The sequence below is a fragment of the Podarcis pityusensis genome (genome assembly GCF_964106645.2).
Source record: "Podarcis pityusensis genome assembly, chromosome: 7".
NCBI classification, from domain to species: domain Eukaryota; kingdom Metazoa; phylum Chordata; class Lepidosauria; order Squamata; family Lacertidae; genus Podarcis; species Podarcis pityusensis.
Genome location: NC_138031.1, coordinates 60,512,961 through 60,531,125, shown reverse-complemented (window position 1 = coordinate 60,531,125; position 18,165 = coordinate 60,512,961). Strand labels below are relative to the sequence as shown.

At 41.2% G+C, this 18,165-nt stretch overlaps 1 protein-coding gene and 1 long non-coding RNA gene across 2 annotated transcripts in view; both read left to right on the top strand.

Moving 5' to 3' along the window:
* RNF144B (ring finger protein 144B) overlaps nt 1-17,079 on the top strand; it is a 73,640-nt gene extending 56,561 nt beyond the window's left edge. Inside the window, exons 5-10 of the mRNA XM_081015312.1 lie at nt 808-912; nt 8,269-8,329; nt 9,084-9,288; nt 10,419-10,563; nt 11,723-11,812; nt 11,914-17,079. Of these exons, the coding sequence (XP_080871438.1) occupies nt 808-912; nt 8,269-8,329; nt 9,084-9,288; nt 10,419-10,563; nt 11,723-11,812; nt 11,914-12,054 (747 nt within the window). The 3' untranslated portion in view covers nt 12,055-17,079. The remainder of the gene's footprint in view (nt 1-807; nt 913-8,268; nt 8,330-9,083; nt 9,289-10,418; nt 10,564-11,722; nt 11,813-11,913) is intronic.
* The window catches only part of LOC308482307, a 200,547-nt gene that overhangs the window by 122,917 nt on the left and 59,465 nt on the right, over nt 1-18,165 (top strand). The gene's annotated exons all lie outside the window — the stretch shown is intronic.

The window sequence follows — 18,165 nt, the reverse complement described above, 5'->3', positions numbered from 1 at the left end:
GGGGACTGGGGCAGGCTGTTGCATGCTCATGTTGAACAGCCTGCGCGGCACTGGTATCAAGAGTCTGGCAGCTGCTTCCTGGGAGTAGGTCCAGTGGGCAGGCTGGGCCTGGCATCAGCCAGCAAGATTTTCTGTCCAACAGATCCTTGCTCTGTGTGGTGCCAAACTCTGATATAGGTAAAGGCAAAGGGACCCCTGACCATTAGCTCCAGTGGTGACCGACTCTGGGGTTGCGGCGCTCATCTCGCTTTATTGGCCAAGGGAGCTGGCGTACAGCTTCCGGGTCATGTGGCCAGCATGACTAAGCTGCTTTTGGCAAACCAGAGCAGCGCATGGAAATGCCGTTTACCTTCCCCCCGCAGTGGTACCTATTTATCTACTTGCACTTTGACATGCTTTCGAACTGCTAGGTTGGCAGGAGCAGGGACCGAGCAACAGGAGCTCACCCCGTCGCGGGGATTCGAACCGCTGACCTTCTGATCAGCAAGTCCTAGGCTCTGTGGTTTAACCCACAGCGCCACCCGCGTCCAACTCTGATATATCTGTAACCAATAAAGTTGCAGTTAGTTTTTACCCACACGCTGGTCTCATGTACGTTTGTTGCGCCTGGTTGCTGACTCTGAGCCTGTGTGCTTCTGGGACACAATGAAGGTTTTTGTAGTCAGTTGTTTAATCTTTGCTTTGCAATCGCAATTGCAGTTCTTGGAGTACTGAAGCTCAAAGAGAGCCAATTAAAGAAGTGAAGGTACACTGTTAGTTGAGATACAGTTTGTAATTTATGTTTTCTCCACTTTCTTCTTCTTTTAGTGCCTGAAACAGTATATGCAGCTGGCTATTCGTGAGGGGTGTGGTTCTCCCATCACTTGTCCAGACATGATGTGCCTCAACCATGGGACTGTGCAAGAAACTGAGGTATCTCCATTTGTCACTTCTTTTTCTTTCTAATATTTTTTGTTCATTTACATAATGAATACATTAGAATGTTTCCTCCCCTTAATTACTCTAATGACTACTTGGCAGGAGGCCCACTTGACATGAGAAACTAGAAACAAGCAGATGGTTTTCTTCTTGTTTTTCCTTTCCTGGGGAAATGTTTACTTGGCATCCAGGCGGTCTCAAAATTGTCTGCTTAATAGCCAGAACATCCCCAATCTGAATGTCACCAGCCCTCCTTTAGAAAATGAATGTTGGAATATGTATGGCATTCCAGGTTGTAAAACACAAATCGTAGAGAGTTTTACACATGTCACTTGCTGCTTAAATTGTGAACTGGGGGCAAGTGTGAATAGAAATTAGAAGGTAATCGTTTTCAGGAGAAGTGATGGTACTTATGTATACATATAACGGTGTGTGTGTTGGTTGGGACACAAGCTACTTATTTTATACTGGCAAGGTTTCTGAAGAAAGGCTGGACAAACAGCAGGTGAAATTAGAGGTGAAAACATGAGCATTGGCGTACCTTGACTACCGAACTTACTCTAGCCTAAGCTTTTGTAGACTAGACTCCATGATCCCTGTTCACGTAATGTCTTCAAGCATTTTGCAGTCTGCTCCTTTACCTGCCCTGCCCTTCCTCTCTGTCCACCCTTTTCCCCATCTGTGCCTCCCACCACGACATCCCAGCGCTTCCTCCTTAATGCTAGAAGGAACATTTGCCACAACGGCAACTTGTAAGGTGAACTACAACTAACATGCACAGCTGCAACACTGCCAGAGTCTGTTGAACAAGTGTTTGTGGTGAAACTATCATGTGACCACTTTATCACAGGTACAACTATGAACTCTTTCCAGAGGTGGTCACCTCACATTTTTCACCACATCTATGAAAGCGCTTAATTCACCAGAATGTATGCCACACAAGAGAGGGACCTGCGATTTCCCGCAAGATTCATATGATTTTTAAGGCTACATTTGAAAATGGTGCGAGTCAGGTATTCAACTTGGATTTCATAATTGGCAAATACGTGTGGGTAAGGCCACTTGGTCTTTTACTTGGATAGCATGAGCCTGGAGTATTCATAAGCTTTCACTTTAATGTTTTGTCTTGAGTGTGTGACTTCAAAGTTTGCACGGAAAACACAAAGCAACACTGGAATATGATAGTAGTGCTCATAAAGCTTCTGAAATCTAAAGATCCATTTCAATTAGCTAAGCAAGAGGGCACATGAGGGTATGCATTAATGGGCCATTAATGTTTTCCTCTGTACTCTGAGGGGCAAAGAATTGAATGAATAAACAACGAAGAATATATTTAATGGTCCATGAATGATGGAATGCACTAAATTCTGTTCAGGGTGATTATTCATTATATATTTATGATTTTCACTGAGCATGTAAGGAATAATATCTCCTGAACAGAATAGGAGCAAGGACAAGAAGTGATCTTAATTGCATTAAAGTTTTAACAACCTGATGCCTCTCTTGATTAACATATAGGGCAGCTTCACAGCCCTTCCTACTGCTGCCTATTGCTTTGCCAACAGAGTTCTGATCACATTTCCATGCTAATCTGTCCTTGACTACGTTAAAAAAAACCAAACCAGAACCATGACCTTAATAGTCTGGGTCAGGCTTCCACCTCCTGCCAGGAGCTAGCCAATGATTTTTGGCATGTATTGTTCCAGACTGAGTCCCGATATTAACTTAAAAGTGAGATATGTATGTCCTTTTAAGCTGTTTCTATTGTTGGGCTATTTGCTGGGCTATGGTGAATACAAACTCATCAGTGTACTGAAAATCATTGGAATTTCTGGGCTCATCACCTGTTTTCCCATCATGGATCTGTTACCAGTGGTAAGCACCCACTATCTGTGCCAGAATAAATTGGCAATAAAGAATGGGAGTCCCAAACAAGTCTCACTTAAAAGGGCCAAAGCTTCTATTACATACAAGGACATGGTGATGTTACTAATAGCCTACCTACAGATAGCAGGTAAGTTAATGCAACCCACATTTTGGGTAACCTAGAGAGGAAGAGTAACCCAAAGCAAGGAATGACTGGAAGGGGGAATTCATACTACCTATAACCTGGGTGGCTATTGACCATTCCCAATTGGCAACTGGCCAATGTGCTCAACTCCTTAAGGCCTCTTAATGGTGAGTTTTGGTGAACACACCCTTACTTATCCCCTTAAACCAAGGGTGAGAAACTTGTAGCTTACTCTGATGCTGATGTTGTAACCAGTTCTAATCTAAAAAGATCATGACATTGTATGACGGAGGCTTGATGTGAGGCTGAGAATCTGACAAAAAAACTCTTTGCTGTTGTTTGCCAAGATGATTTCCTGACATTTGCTCTGTCTGAAGATATACCGTTATGAGGCATATTGATTCCTTGCCTGGGAGGAATCTGTAATTGAAATGAAGCTAACCTTATTCATGGCAAACAAGGTTGTCTAGGCAACTTCAGGAGGGGAATGACGAGATGTAGAAAATGTTCTGTACACTGTGCATGTATGGAGGAGATACTTGAAGAATCAAATTAATTTATCTGCTGTTTGTAAAAAGGATCTCATATTCATGTGTGTGTGCGCGCGCGCATAGGATCACCCTGTGCACTGAGGATTTGCTTAGTTTGGTGTATATATATATAAACATAACTGCATGTCAGTAATGGAAGCAAGTTCCCATCGTGTAAGAAAAGAAAAAGACAACGTGGGCGCAAACAAGCCACTGTCTCTTAGCAGAGTAAAAATGTAATTAAATCTGTTTATTTCCCCCCGTTTTTCTATCCTGACTTAACACTGAGTCCTAAAAGTCAATCCAAGAAGGTGGCCTCATTCAGCATGTTTCAAAAAGATGTTCAGCCTTGGCCACAATTTGCCATTGGAGTGAGTTGCATAGTGATTCATAGATGGCATCAAAGAGCCACAAATGGAATCTTTTAAAATAAATAGTAATGGGACACATAGGAGGAGGTAGTCTATAAGTGTTTGTGTTTCAGAGTGCTGCATTTCACAAATTAAATTTGAAACTATAAAGTTGTGGTACATGCTTTCTTGTCAACACAACAGTCTCTCTCATTAAATGTTTGGGATTTGTTTGTTTTGTTTTTTTGAACATTGGCCAAATATGTTTACTTTTGAATATATAATCATTTCATTTCTCTCCGCATACATTGCTGTTTTTAATAAAAACCCATAAAGACTTGTTCTAAGTGGCAAGGGAGTTCTTTAATGGAAGAAATGAATATTTTATGATGGATATAATGCACAGGCTTTTGTTAGAATAGGGGCGGTAATAATGTGACATGCTATGGAAGCCAAAAGTAGTGGGGATATTGGAGGGAATATAAATTAAATCTGTGCTCTTGATTTATAGAAATGTGTTCCCTGAAACCATCTTCCATTATGTGGTATGCAACATTACTGGCACTTAAATATCTACAGCATGGACTAGGTGAATTATCCATAGACCATATATATATGACAAGCTAAAAAGACTTGAGAAATTATTGTTTTAAACTTGCTGCAATAAAAAATGCATGGTACTATTTTTGTCCCAGAACATTTACTAGCTAACATTTACTAGCTTTTGTAAGACAGTTCTGTTTGTCATACAATGTACACTATTAGAGTTCACTCAGAAAGCAGGTATCGATAAGCTAACTTATCTGTGTTAGTAGCTGAATAGGTTAATCGAGCCGGAAGACTCTTTCTGAGCTGCATTAAGAGTAACATGTGAGACGGCTTTCTTTGTGGCTGTGTCCCAGGTGTGGAACTGCAAGCTTCTGTATATGTTGATAATGTTCCTCTTTGCTTGTGTTCCTCTGCAGCAGAGCTGCTGTGCTGGCTTCCCTTCACATGGGTCACTGTTGCTTATCAAGAGGTAGAGGGGGAAGGTATCTGAGAACTCTGTTGTTGTTTAGTTGTTTAGTCGTGTCTGACTCTTCGTGACCCCATGGACCAGAGCACGCCAGGCACTCCTGTCTTCCACTGCCTCCCGCAGTTTGGTCAAACTCACGCTGGTAGCTTCGAGAACACTATCCAACCATCTTGTACTCTGTCGTCCCCTTCTCCTTGTGCCCTCCATCTTTCCCAACATCAGGGTCTTTTCCAGGAAGTCTTCTCTTCTCATGAGGTGGCCAAAGTATTGGAGCCTCAGCTTCAGGATCTGTCCTTCCAGTGAGCACTCAGGGCTGATTTCCTTCAGAATGGAGAGGTTTGATCTTCTTGCTGTCCATGAGACTCTCAAGATTCTCCTCCAGCACCATAATTCAAAAGCATCAATTCTTCGGCGATCAGCCTTCTTTATGGTCCAGCTCTCACTTCCATACATCACTAACGGGAAAACCATATCTTTTACTATACGGACCTTTGTTGGCAAGGTGATGTCTCTGCTTTTTAGATGTTGTCTAGGTTTGTCATTGCTTTTCTGTCTGAGAACTCAGCGCAGTGCAAATGCACCAGCAGAACCAATTCAGGGCTACTGCCAGGGCATTTGTACTGCACCAAATTTTGCAATGCGGTTTTCCAGCCAAGCAATGCATGCCAAAATGCATGTACTGGGGCAAAGTGTGCATAAAAACCCATAGATTAGCAAAATGACATAAAATGCATTATATTACAGAAAGTTGCTTTGCAAAACTGTATATATCAGGCAAAATGGCATACAAATGTTTATGTTAGAAGTGATCAGCACTAAAATGCTGGTGAATTTTCATTCTTTTATTTTGTAAAAATGCAAATGGATGTGGAAAAAGACTAGAAAAAAAGGGAAAACTGAAATTGGCAGATTCATCCATCCTTACTGCTGACTACACAAGGGATTTCTTGTGACTCCTTTTACATTTTTGAGTTCTTAAGTTTATTTTAATAGTTTGGCTTTTCATATGCTATATTTTTTCAGCTGCAATGATATGCACTAGTAATTGAACTAGCAGAAAGCCACCCACACATTTCATTGCTTCTCGTCCCCCAGTTCGTTTATGACAGTTATCATGTTGTATCTGACAAATTAATGAAAGATAGAATGACCTGAGAAAGACTTACTGTTCCACCACCATCTTGACTGATGGCTGGTAAACTGAGTCAAGGGTTTGAAGACAACATGACTGGATCCAACGATCTAGTAGTTTTTGGTGACTGCTCTTGGTTTATTTCCATCTCCAAGACCTGGCAGCGGCATCATTGACATAGAGAACTGGGTGGTTGTGTTTCTGGCGCACAGGGTTATGAGCAGCAAACAGGATTGGATCAGAGTTGTTTATCCTGCTATTGCCTTACAGCAATCTGTAACCCTCCATTGCAGTGATTTATGATGTGCCAAGATTCTTTGCTTAATTCAGTGTATCTAGCAGTTATGAGCTAATCAATTTCCTAAAAAGAATCATTTGGGTTCATCTTAGGACAAGAGGAGAAAAAATAGGTCTCTTTGGTGCATGCTGTTCCTCTATGGCTGTTCAGCCATAAACCTAGTACCTTAAATATGGGAGAGATCCTACAGACATTCCACAACTATTTGTTTATTTATTGAATTTATATCCTTCACTTCCTCTTGAAGGAGCCTGGGATGGCAAACACGTCTCTTTTTTAAAAAAAAGAAAGGTGTTCTAAAAACAGTTGCAGTTAAACACATTATAAAAACACGCTCTCACTTCAAGGATCTCAGGGTTGCCAGGAAAAATGTCCATTTATCAGATGCCTGGATAAACAGGTGTGTTTTCATTAATGATGGAGAAAGGCACATTTCACCAGGGAGGGCATTTCACAAATGGTGAACCACCACTAAACAGGCCCTGGCATGAGACAACACCAACCAGAAAGCCCTTGAAAGTGGCACTACCAACATGGTCTCACATGCCATTTGTAGGGTCTGAGATGGTTTACAGTATATTGGGGAAGGTGCTGTTTTAGGTCAATATGTAGAACATGGTTACAGTGAAACTGTTCTTAACCTGAAGCACCACTTTAGCTAATGAGGCTCCTGCTGCTGCTGCGCCGCCGGAGCACAATTTCTGTTCTCATCCTGAAGCAAAGTTCTTAACCTGAAGCACTATTTCTGGGTTAGCGGAGTGTGTAACCTGAAGCGTATGTAACCTGAGGTACCACTGTATTAATAAAGAATGCCTGGCATATGTTTCCTTCCTTTTTTGCATCCTCTTTAAATATTTGAAAAGTGCAAATTTCCCTGTAGCCTAATCTGTTCTTGTAATTTTTCTTTATTAAAAAAATCATCGTTGTAAACCTTTCCTGAATTTCTTATTGGCATCTTTTTGTGAATTGTCTTCTGAAACATCATTCAGCATTTGAAATATGAGCTAGACTGGCTATCTGGAATTAAGTACAATGGTACAAGTACTTTCCAAATAATTTAAAAATATAAACACAAACTTATTAAGTAATATAAACATCAACTTTTTCTGCTACAGAATCATATCGTTGGTTCATGTTCAGTTTATTATCCCATGATCTAGTGAGTCATACTGTCTTCATATTATTTATTTTTGTTTTGTTTTGTTTCCTGTTCTCCCTGTAGTCTATTTTTATTGGTATTGGTCCATTATTATCAAAGTTGCTTGTGAATTCAAAGTTTGTGCAATTGAATGAGGAAAACTGCAAACCTGAGATTGTCCTGGATGTACTGAGTGGTGTGAATCTATATAGTAGTGGCAAGAGACTGTAAACTTGGCAGTAAAATTCAAAGAAAGTGCTTTTTAATTTGAGAAACCTAATTCTAATTTACTCTGTGTCAAATCTGGGTATTTGAATAAAGGTTTTATCACAATGGGTTGAAAAGTGGTTTCAGTGATGATATGACAACAATAAAAAAACACACAATTCATTGGAAGGTGGGTTTTTTGTGTGTGATTTTTGAGCATTTCATTGCATTGCCACTGATGCCAAACTTAGTGTGGATGCCTGATCAGCATAGCCCAAAGCAGCTCCAACAAGTTAACACCACTAATTATTCGTTTCAAACTATGCCGGCAGTTGTATGATGAATTGTACCCGAAATTTCTAAGCTTACTCATATTTGTTTTAGCAGAATAGAATATTGTTTGCAGTTGAGTTCTTGTAAATACTAACCAGCTTTGGTTTTGGCAGTTTACTTTTTAACATTTGTGTCCCTCTTAAATTGCCAAATGATCTTGAATTCAAAATTGAAGCCTTGTTGTGATTGCTTTCTCTCTTTCCCCCTCTCTGAACTTACGGATCACGGGGGAAATAATGGAAGCAAATGTCATCAGACATTCTTGTTTGACTCATTTTTAGGATTAGTTAATCCCCCACCTTCCATCTTAACATCTTGTCTTCTTCTTTCTTTCAGATCTCCAGGTTGGTACCTGCTGATCAATTTCAGTTATACCAGCGATTGAAATTTGAAAGAGGTGTGGCTTTTACATTGATTTAGGGGGGTTAATACCAGATATACATGTATAATTAAACTCACAAAACAGTTTGAATAATAGGGTGAAGGACTTATTAAACTAAAAAAATGCCTTTTTTAAAAAAGGAAGTGCAGGAATATGAGCACAGCCAATGCTTCTGCATTGAAAAAGAAAGCAATAAAATACCTGGTGAATGTTATCAATTATGATGCCTTCATACTTTTATCACAGATGTAGCTCACAGCCCATTGGCTGCATCTTAGCTCCCCTCAAGTTGTTTTTTGTGACTGGCCAAGAACTCCCCTCCTCCAATTTGCCGATGTTAAGAAAAGTGGATCCTCCACTATGATGGTGCCCCCTCATGTTTTTCCTATATAAAAACACATACACCCATTTGGTTGTTTGGTTGTTTTTTAAAACCCTTGCTGCTCCTATAGGCCTGCTGCTATGATACTAAAATATTTTTTGTGTCTCCCTATGCTCTCAACCCCCCCCCTTTTTAAAAAAACTTTAAGAATATCTTCATTTTTAAAATTGGCTGTGATGCTGAAAGGTTTTATATGCCCCCACCAAAGCCTTCAGAATTTGACATTTTGTGGTTTATAATGAGGTTTGTCAGATACTATTGACCACAGTACAGTGAATTGTTTTCTGAAGCCAGTGACAATGGAGGCTGAATATGAATCAACAAATGGCAAACCAAGTACATAATTAAAAATGTTGTGTTTTTGGATTTCTAATAAACATTTTTTAGAAGTACATTTGGATCCCCTGAGAACCTGGTGTCCTTCTGCTGACTGTCAGTCCGTGTGCCAAATTGAACCAAGTGAATCTGGACTACCCGTGCCTGTAAAATGTCAGGCTTGCTACTTGACGTTCTGTTCATCATGCAAAGAGCCTTGGCATGTGGAGAAGCTATGCCTGGAAAACCATCTTATTGTGGCACCAAGTGAGCAAGGGTAAGAGAAGGATTTGCTGAGGTGCTGCAAATCTTCCATATCATAATCACAGTAATTTCAGCTTTCCTTTAGTTGAAATTTGTAGGTGTAGAATTAATTCATTGCCAGTTGTCAGGGGTAGGGAAGCATTTTCAATAGATTGCCAGAACATACCTGCACCGTGCTTTGAAAGCACTCTTGCGCCACTTTAAACAGTCATGGTTTCCACCAAAGAATCCTGGGAACTGTAGTTTACCCTTCACAGTGCTACTGTTCCTAGCACCCTTAACAAACTACAGTTCCCAAGATTCTTTGGGGGAATCCATGACTGTTAAAGTGATAAGAGTGCTTTAAATGTTTTGTGTGGCTGTAACCCAGGTGCAGTGGCTTAGTTATAGTGCTAGCTGTCCCCAAAGTATACTGATGTCTGATGCCATAGTAATGTTGCACATGCATGTGTATCTACATGGATTAAGGATGCTCTATGTGCTACTTGCCCAGACGCCACAACATGAACGACAGTGAAATAATCATGGAACTATTACTATCCTTTGTTTTATTATTATTATTATTATTATTAAACATTTTCTTGATTTACAAAAGTGTGTGCAATGTCTCTCTCTCATATTCCCCCCCCCCCCGTAACATTTTTACAAATCAGTTTCATTTGTTGAGACATTAGGAAGAAAAGGGGGAAAGAGCTGGAGGGGGGGGGGAGATGGGTGGGGGTGGGGTCAGGTGGCAATGTTTCTATTTTACTATATGTAGGGTTTGGTGTCAGCGTTGCTTGTGCAGGTTCTCTGCTGTTCACTTATGTTCCTTTGGTGGTGAGAGAGGTTGGGGTTGGCCTAGGGTGATCTTTGTTTTCGTGTGTGAGTGAGGTGGGTGGGTGTTTTGGATCAGGTTAGCCATATTGATTTGTATGCTGTTGGTGGATTTTTGTCGTTGTCTTGTTCAGCTGTGTGTGTGATAAAGGGGAGCCATATTTGTCCCCATGTCGGTTTCAGTTTATTGGTTAATTTTTCTAGTAAGGCTGTTTCCCATACTATTTGGTACCATTGGTCCATGCTTGCTTCTGACAGGTCTCTCCAGATTACTGTCCTTTGTTGAACTACCATCTTTCACAGGGTTTTCCCCCTTTACTTTTCTAGAGTACTTATCAAAACCACCACAGAAGCTCCAATTAAGCAGTGCCCGGTTTGCCGAATCCATATTGAGAGGAATGAAGGCTGTGCTCAAATGATGTGTAAGAACTGCAAGCACACGTTCTGCTGGTACTGTCTGCAAAATCTGGATGTAAGTGACCTGTGCCAAGGGCTTTGGGGTGGGCTTGTCCAGGTTTTTGCCCTCTAGTTCCTTTAAAATGGCTTGTAACTAGGGGAGGGAAACACCTCATTGGCAACTAAGAATTTTAGAAGAGCATTGCTATATCAGATCAAAGATTCACCTAGTCCTGATTCTCAGGTTGCCCATTTAGATGTCTATGCGAATTCTACAGATGGGGCTCAAAGGCCATAGCCTTCCGCTTCTCTTGCTCCCCCAGCAATTTGGTTTTACCCTGTCCTCCATCTTTACTTGAGTAAATCTCTCTCTAACTGAGGTTAGATTCACTTGTTATGCTACTGTGGTAATTGCAGCTACCACCAGAAATTCTACCTGTCTAAGTTATTGGGTGATGAGCTGTCATTGCCCATTATCTTATTGAGCCGCAGGCTGTCCTCTGTCACATAGTAGCTGTCGCTTAAACAGAACGTTTGCACTCAACAGGGAGTGTCTCTTAATGGCATCAAAGGGGTACTGTGCTAATACGTTTGCCTTGCCTATAGTAGCAATAAACAGATACTGCATGATACGCTTTGGAAGAAACTGTCAATTGAAAAAGTTGCTGATTTAGTGAGGAATCCCCATTCATCACTTAATCTGTCCCTGATTGTTCCTGTTTGGCTACGCCCCCCCCCGCTATAAAAGTTGGGTTCAAATGTTGCAATTTTGGAGAGTAGTGTTACTGGCCTTCACATAATTTTCATTTTTCATGATCACAAATCTGGTTTCTCCCTCCCTTTTTTTTGGCATGCCTCAAAGTTATAGATGTAACTCTCTTGTACTGCAACATTTGATCACATTAAGTGGGTTTGCAAATGCTGATGACTCCTTTGTGTTCAGTTTCACTAGCTGACTTTCCACATTTGTGGGTGTGTTTTTCCATGTCCGCTCACATGTCTCCCTTTCTGTAAAGCATACATTTTGTAGAAGAGCAAGAGGTGTCAGATTTCCTGTGGCAATTGCACTTGAGAAATTCCCATTTGCATCAGTGTACTGCTGGAAGAAAAGTCTTGAGAGCCAAAAATACCCGCCAGACTTTGCGCTGCTGCACTGCCACCTGGGCACCTCTTTCAAGGCAGGCCCAATGTATTCGTGCCAACTACTAAACACACTCTTTTCTTTCTGCTTTCAGAACGATATCTTCCTAAGGCATTATGACAAAGGCCCTTGCCGAAACAAACTGGGTCATTCCCGTGCCTCAGTTATGTGGAACAGAACGCAGGTAATGCGGGTGACCCAAGCTTGAGTCTATATCAGGATTTCCATCTGCTCATACACAGCTTTCCTGTTCCTTATCACATTTCTCCTCCTGCTTTTTTCCAGGTTGTTGGGATCCTTGTGGGCCTGGGTATCATAGCCCTGGTAACATCTCCCTTGCTGCTCCTAGCCTCACCGTGCATCATCTGTTGTGTCTGCAAATCGTGCCGTGGCAAGAAAAAGAAACATGACCCGCCAACAACCTAAAGCTTTTCACCCTATTGGCTGTGAAGGCCTGCATCTTGTATGTGATGGAGAAGACATGAAGGCTGACCTCTGGTGCCAATGCTTTCCCAACCAATTCTCCTTCTCTTTGCCAACTTCTGCAAAAAGTGCCTACAGTTTCATGGGACACAGTGTTGTTTGCAAGTTGCCGTTCCGCAGTGGGATAGGTGTCTGTTGTGGTGTTTTCAGTTCAGCTCTGGCTATTTTCTTTTTTTTAAGGAAAAGAGGCAGGGGTTCTAAACATAGTTTCAAAGGTTCTTCAAAACGACCCACCTCTGCTTGGTTCTACAGTATTTTCCAGAGTCTGGATATGTGCCCATTTTTGAGCAACTTTAATTTTGCAGCTCATGGAGCAGTCCTGCAGTTAAGTGAGGGAACACAGGTGAACAATGCAACCCCGTTGTAAGAGATCTTTGGATATTATTGAGTTTTCACTTTCCAGGGGCAGATTTCAGTGTTACTAAAAAGATATCCTGTAAAAAATTTATATACCTGGAAAGGGGAAGGTAGTGGAAATGAAGTACAACTGAAATGGGGTATTGTTAATATACGTTTGCTAAATGCCCAATCAAAACTGGACCAACAACGAGTTGTATCAGCCTTGGTACAGCATCAGAAACAATGATCTGAAGCAGCTGTTGCAGGTACATAGCACTGGCACAGTATGCCAAGTAAATCGCTCTACCTGAGCCACTGATTAGGACTGGGTGTGAATTATTGTCAAGCGTTTTTCAAAACATATGTTGCACTGGTGCGAGAAGTAGCAAGTGTAGGGGAGATTTGTGGTATGCAACAGGATCCAGTTGGCCTGGTATAATAACAACCCCGCCCCCTGCCCCGAGCATTGTGTTGCAGTGGCACTAGAGTGCTGTGCATCCTTTGGCTTCACTTCTGGCAACTTGTGGTGCACTTGCCAAAAAGGTTGGCCATCATTGATGCAAACTATAATTTTAGGTGAAAATTAGAGGGTTACATGTACACTTAAACACACGCACAAACATACACAGCACCAGCAATTTGTTCAGGTGTATTACACTACACTGGGCAAATACTGCCCAATTACATTATTTCACTGAGTTAGTGAGGAGTTGTAAAAACAGTATAGAGACCTTGAGCAAGTCCTATATAAAAACTTAGCTAATGGCTGCAAACTTTAAGATGAACAGGCCTACTTCCCTCAATAATGAATTCTAGTCTTCTATAAGACAAGCCCATAGCTAGATTGTGACTGAAGGAGCTGCATAATCTGGAAAACAATGGATGAGGTCGAAATAGTGGGATGGTAGGATAACCACTTTATTTAGTGCTGGATTACAAGGCAGCGTAAGAGGAATTGTGGTGAAAAATGGTGTTGCATAACAAACATATAGTAACACTTTCTTGAAATATTATGCTTATATACACCACAGTCTTTAGCTTTGGGCTGAATATCTGGTTGTGGCCTCATGTTCTGTATTGAGTACTTAAGAGGTAGAGTACAAATGTAAATAAATATGATTCTTCAAGGCAAGGTGTGTATGTTTCATGGTATATACTGTGTGTGCGCATTACATTAACACACAAAACAAATATACATTTGAGCGTGTACTATAGTATAGCCTTTCCCAGCTTGGCTTGTTGGACTCCAACTCCCAGTCAGCAAATCCAGTGGTCAGGGATAATGAGATTTTTAGTCCAGCAACATCTGGAGACTGAAGGTTGGGAACGACTGCTATAGTACATAGTATTTCAGCTAAGCAAATCCACTCCACAACAATCTGAAGTTGTTGGCCCGTCTAGTTTTGAAAGCTTAGAATGCTGCTAAAGGATCCCTCTATCTTATGCAGTCCTCTTTAATCAGCAATATCTGGTTCAAAGTACAATGGAAAGACATCTAGTCAAGCTTATTTTTCTCTTGCCATTTTTAAAAGAAACAAGCTTTCAGGAGGCTGTAACTAAGTAAGTTAAACTTGGGTCCCATTAAAAAAAGTTAATGACTTCTGTTCCGCTGATTTTTGTGGAGCCTAAGTTCAGCTAACTTCATATGGCTACAGCTGTATGGCCTTAAGCAGAGAAATAGAAAGGAGGAGGGGCAGATAGATACTGAAGCAGAAAAGGTAAACAGATTTAATTTAAGGAAGCATAGTTCTCATGAAAAGCTATTGGAAATCAAGCCTGCAAATTTTGTCTTTTCATATATAAAAAACAACAAAAACCTCATACCTAAGAGTATCTAGACAACTTGGAGAAACAGCCAGGACATCTGAATTAGGCGCTACAAAATGGACAGCAATGATGGGTGTTTCCTTTTCATATCTGAAAATTGTAGTCCGAAGTGAAAATTGTAGTCCAAATTGGATAGCAAAATAGCCTCATTAGAGTCAATAATAGGGGTTGGGGTGTCCTAAACTGCCAGCTGAGCCTGTTTAGCTTTGCAATGCAACTGTGCCCTAATACTGTACAGCCTTGTATGTTGTACTCCCCCTGACTGGTGGGAGTTGTCCAAACCCCCTGAAGGGCACCAGGTTGGTGGAGGCTTCTTTAGCACCAGCCAGGGCTGTCACCCAATTAAAAGCCAAAAACCCCCTTGGTTGTATTATTTTCAGTTGACCCAAATCTGCATACATTAGTACCGAAGAAAAAAGAAGTCTTATTTGGGGGTCTGGGTGGAGGAGAAGGAACAATGAAAAGCATTATTTAGCTCTTCTGCAACCAGGATTTTAAACTGTTGCTCATATTCACAGAAAGTAAGGTTGTGGATGATGTGGATTTTCATCCCTTTTTGGAAGAGAATGTGTGTGTGTTGGGGAGAAAATGAATGCCTACTTGCCTTCTGCTTCCCTTTCTGGCTGGTTCAGTTCTTAACATACTTTTTACTCCCTGCTGCTCCCTTTGAATGCTGGGTGTGAGCTCCTCAGGGTGAATGGCAGGATAAATATGTTTATTAAAAAATCTACCACCCTAATTGCTCAGGGGCACCTTCTTAATCAAACTGATTAGTCAGCTAAACGTTGTAGCTTTGTTTGACCTAACAACCCTCCTTACTTTCACTAGCAAATGGAAGGGAATGATGTATGTCTATGAAGCGCCTTTTGATCTTAGTCTCCCTTTTATGATGGGAAGCCATGCGTGATGATAACGTTGAATTCCGTCCATGTACTTGCCAATAAGAATTTCATATTGTATGTTGATTGTATGAAAGCCATCACCCCCCCCCTTCTGCCAAGGTTGTGTTATTTAAGGTTTGCTGTTTTATTGTACAAACATTTGCTGTATCAGACTAGAAACCAAATCCTTAATGGACAGTCAATGAGTAGAAACACATGAACTTAACCAGTTTCTCTGTTATCAGATGATCATCGCAGTTTTGAATATCAGACATACATGCCCTGTCATGCTTTACCACTGTCTGCTATGAGATCAGAAAGAACCAAATTGCACCACTTGGATGTGGTAGTAATAGGCTTGTGCATTTGTGATCTTCCTCGTTAGCTCCACTGACTTGCCAGACAGCCAAATTTACTATTCTTGATTGGCTACAGGAAAAGGATTTGGAATTGTACAGTGGTACCTTGGTTCTCAAACCTAATCCGTTCCGGAAGTCTGTTTCAAAACCAAAGTGTTCCAAAACCAAGGTGCACTTTTCCATAGAAAGTAATGCAAAATGGATTGATCCATTCCAGACTTTTAAAAGCAACCCCTAAAACAGCAATTTAACATGAATTTTACTATCTAATGAGACCATTGATCCATAAAATGAAAGCAATAATCAATGTTCTGTACTATAAAATAAATAAGACAGTATTGTAGATTATATATAATTAAATTATTATTTTCCCTTACCTGCACTGATGATAGCCATTGTTTGGATGGAGGGCTTTTATCCATTTCCACAGTCAATCAATCAATCAATCAATCAATAGCTGAACTGCGTTCCACCCAGTCACAAAAACAAATTAACTGAAAAAGCCTCAAAAACAAAAACACAAAATAAATAGCAAAAACAAAAGCACTAAACTTAATCCGTTCTGGAAGTCTGCTTGACTTTTGAAATGTTCGAAAACCAAGGCGCAGCTTCTAATTGGTGCAGGTGCCCCAGAAACAATAGGCGACAACCACGTCGGACGTTCAGCTTCTGAAAAACATTCAAAAACCAGAACACTTCCGGGTTTTCTATGTTTGAGAACCAAAGCGTTTGAGTACCAAGACGTTTGAGAACCAAGGTACCACTGTAATTGCTTTCGTTATTTTCCATGGCAATTTTTATTTACAGTAAGACCATGAAGCATCACTTGGAAGAGGATAGGAAATAATCCATAGATCATTGTATCACTGGAAATGTATTAGAGAAGAACTGTTTTTATTTTGGAGAACTGGAGGAAAACCGAGGCCTCTGAGCCCTATTTACATGCGCCTACGCATTTGATAAGAATTGCACGAGGGGTGGAATGAGACTGGGCTCAGTGGCTTCACCCCCTTTCTTACAACTCTGTCGGCTTGGCTCTACTACTCTCCATGAATTGGGGCTGAAGGTCTGTGGTCTGCTGCACACGTGTCATTTAGAGCTGATTGCATGATTAAGAATGTGCAAATGGGACTTTAGTACATCTTTCATAAGACTTCAAAATGATGTTGATGTAGGGCTTCAGCTACCCCCTACTCAGGTAGTCAAGGTATTGGATTGTCTACTGGTACTTTTTAAGTTCCTGGTTTTAATTCATTTTCCATGAATACATTTTCTTCACCTCTTTCCTAATACGGTGAAGGGTCAAGGCTGTGATCTTTGTAAGATTTAGTAGAAACTCTTTTCTGTATGTGTTCCAAAGAAAGCAGATGTGTATGAAGAAATTCTAAGTGCTCTTGTAAGTTTTATTTAATGAACCAACATTTGGAAATGTACTTTGCTCTGTCTGTATATATTCATGCAATATATATTTTCAGCCTCTGAGATTTCCTTCTCTTCCCCCGGCTTTCCCTCCTAACATTATAATATGCAACATGTGCAAAATTAAAAATTCAGCAAAAGCAGTTTGTCTCTGTTTGTCTTCAGCAAGTTGCTTTTAAAACAGATTGTGGACGTTTAGTAAAGCTTTGTTACCAACAGAGGACAATTCAAAGCCATATGTCACATTTTTAAGGATCATTGGGGGGTGGGGGGGGGGCAGAAATGGCAGCGGAAAGTCTGCATTCAGTTTTGGATTCTTAGTGGACTTAAATAAAATGATGCTGTTATCATTTTTTTGTACAATGCTTCATAACATCATTTATAAACTCTCATGGAGCCATTCATGACTCTCCACAGCAACAGCAGACTAATAATAAAGGTAAAGGGACCCCTGACCATTAGGTCCAGTAGTGACAGACTCTGGGGTTGCGTGCTCATCTCGCTCTATAGGCCGAGGGAGCCGGCTTTGTCCGCAGACAGCTTCCGGGTCATGTGGCCAGCATGACTAAGCCGCTTCTGGCAAACCAGAGCAGCACATGGAAACGCCGTTTACCTTCCCGCCAGAGCGGTACCTATTTATCTACTTGCACTTTGACGTGCTTTCGAACTGCTAGGTTGGCAAGAGCAGGGACCGAGCAACGGGAGCTCACCCCGTCACAGGGATTCGAACCGCCGACCTTCTGATCGGCAAGTCCTAGGCTCTGTGGTTTAACCCACAGCGCCACCTGTGTCCCTTTCAGACTAATAATAGCACCCTGCAAAAACAGGTAAGTGTTTACCTGGTGCTGAGATGCCAAAGCATCAGCCCCTGTCATGCTTCCAGTAGAAGGTGTTCCATAATTGAGGTGCCACCACAGTGAAGATCCTGCCTTGTGTTGTTACATGACGCATCTCCCCCAACGGTGGGAGCAGAAGGATGGCCTCACCCCTGGATCTAAGAATCTAGGCAAGCTGATAACAGGGAGGAGTGGTTCCTTAGATTCTTGAGACTTGAGTTGTTTGAGGCTTTATATAGGTCAACCCCAACATCTTTAATTCAGCCTGGCAGCATATTAGCAGTTAATTAAAATGTTTCAGGATCAGTGTTGTGTGATCTCTGCCCGCTGTCCCAAACAACACACTGGCAGCTGCATTCTGCACTAATTGTAGCTCCAAGATTGAGGTTAAGG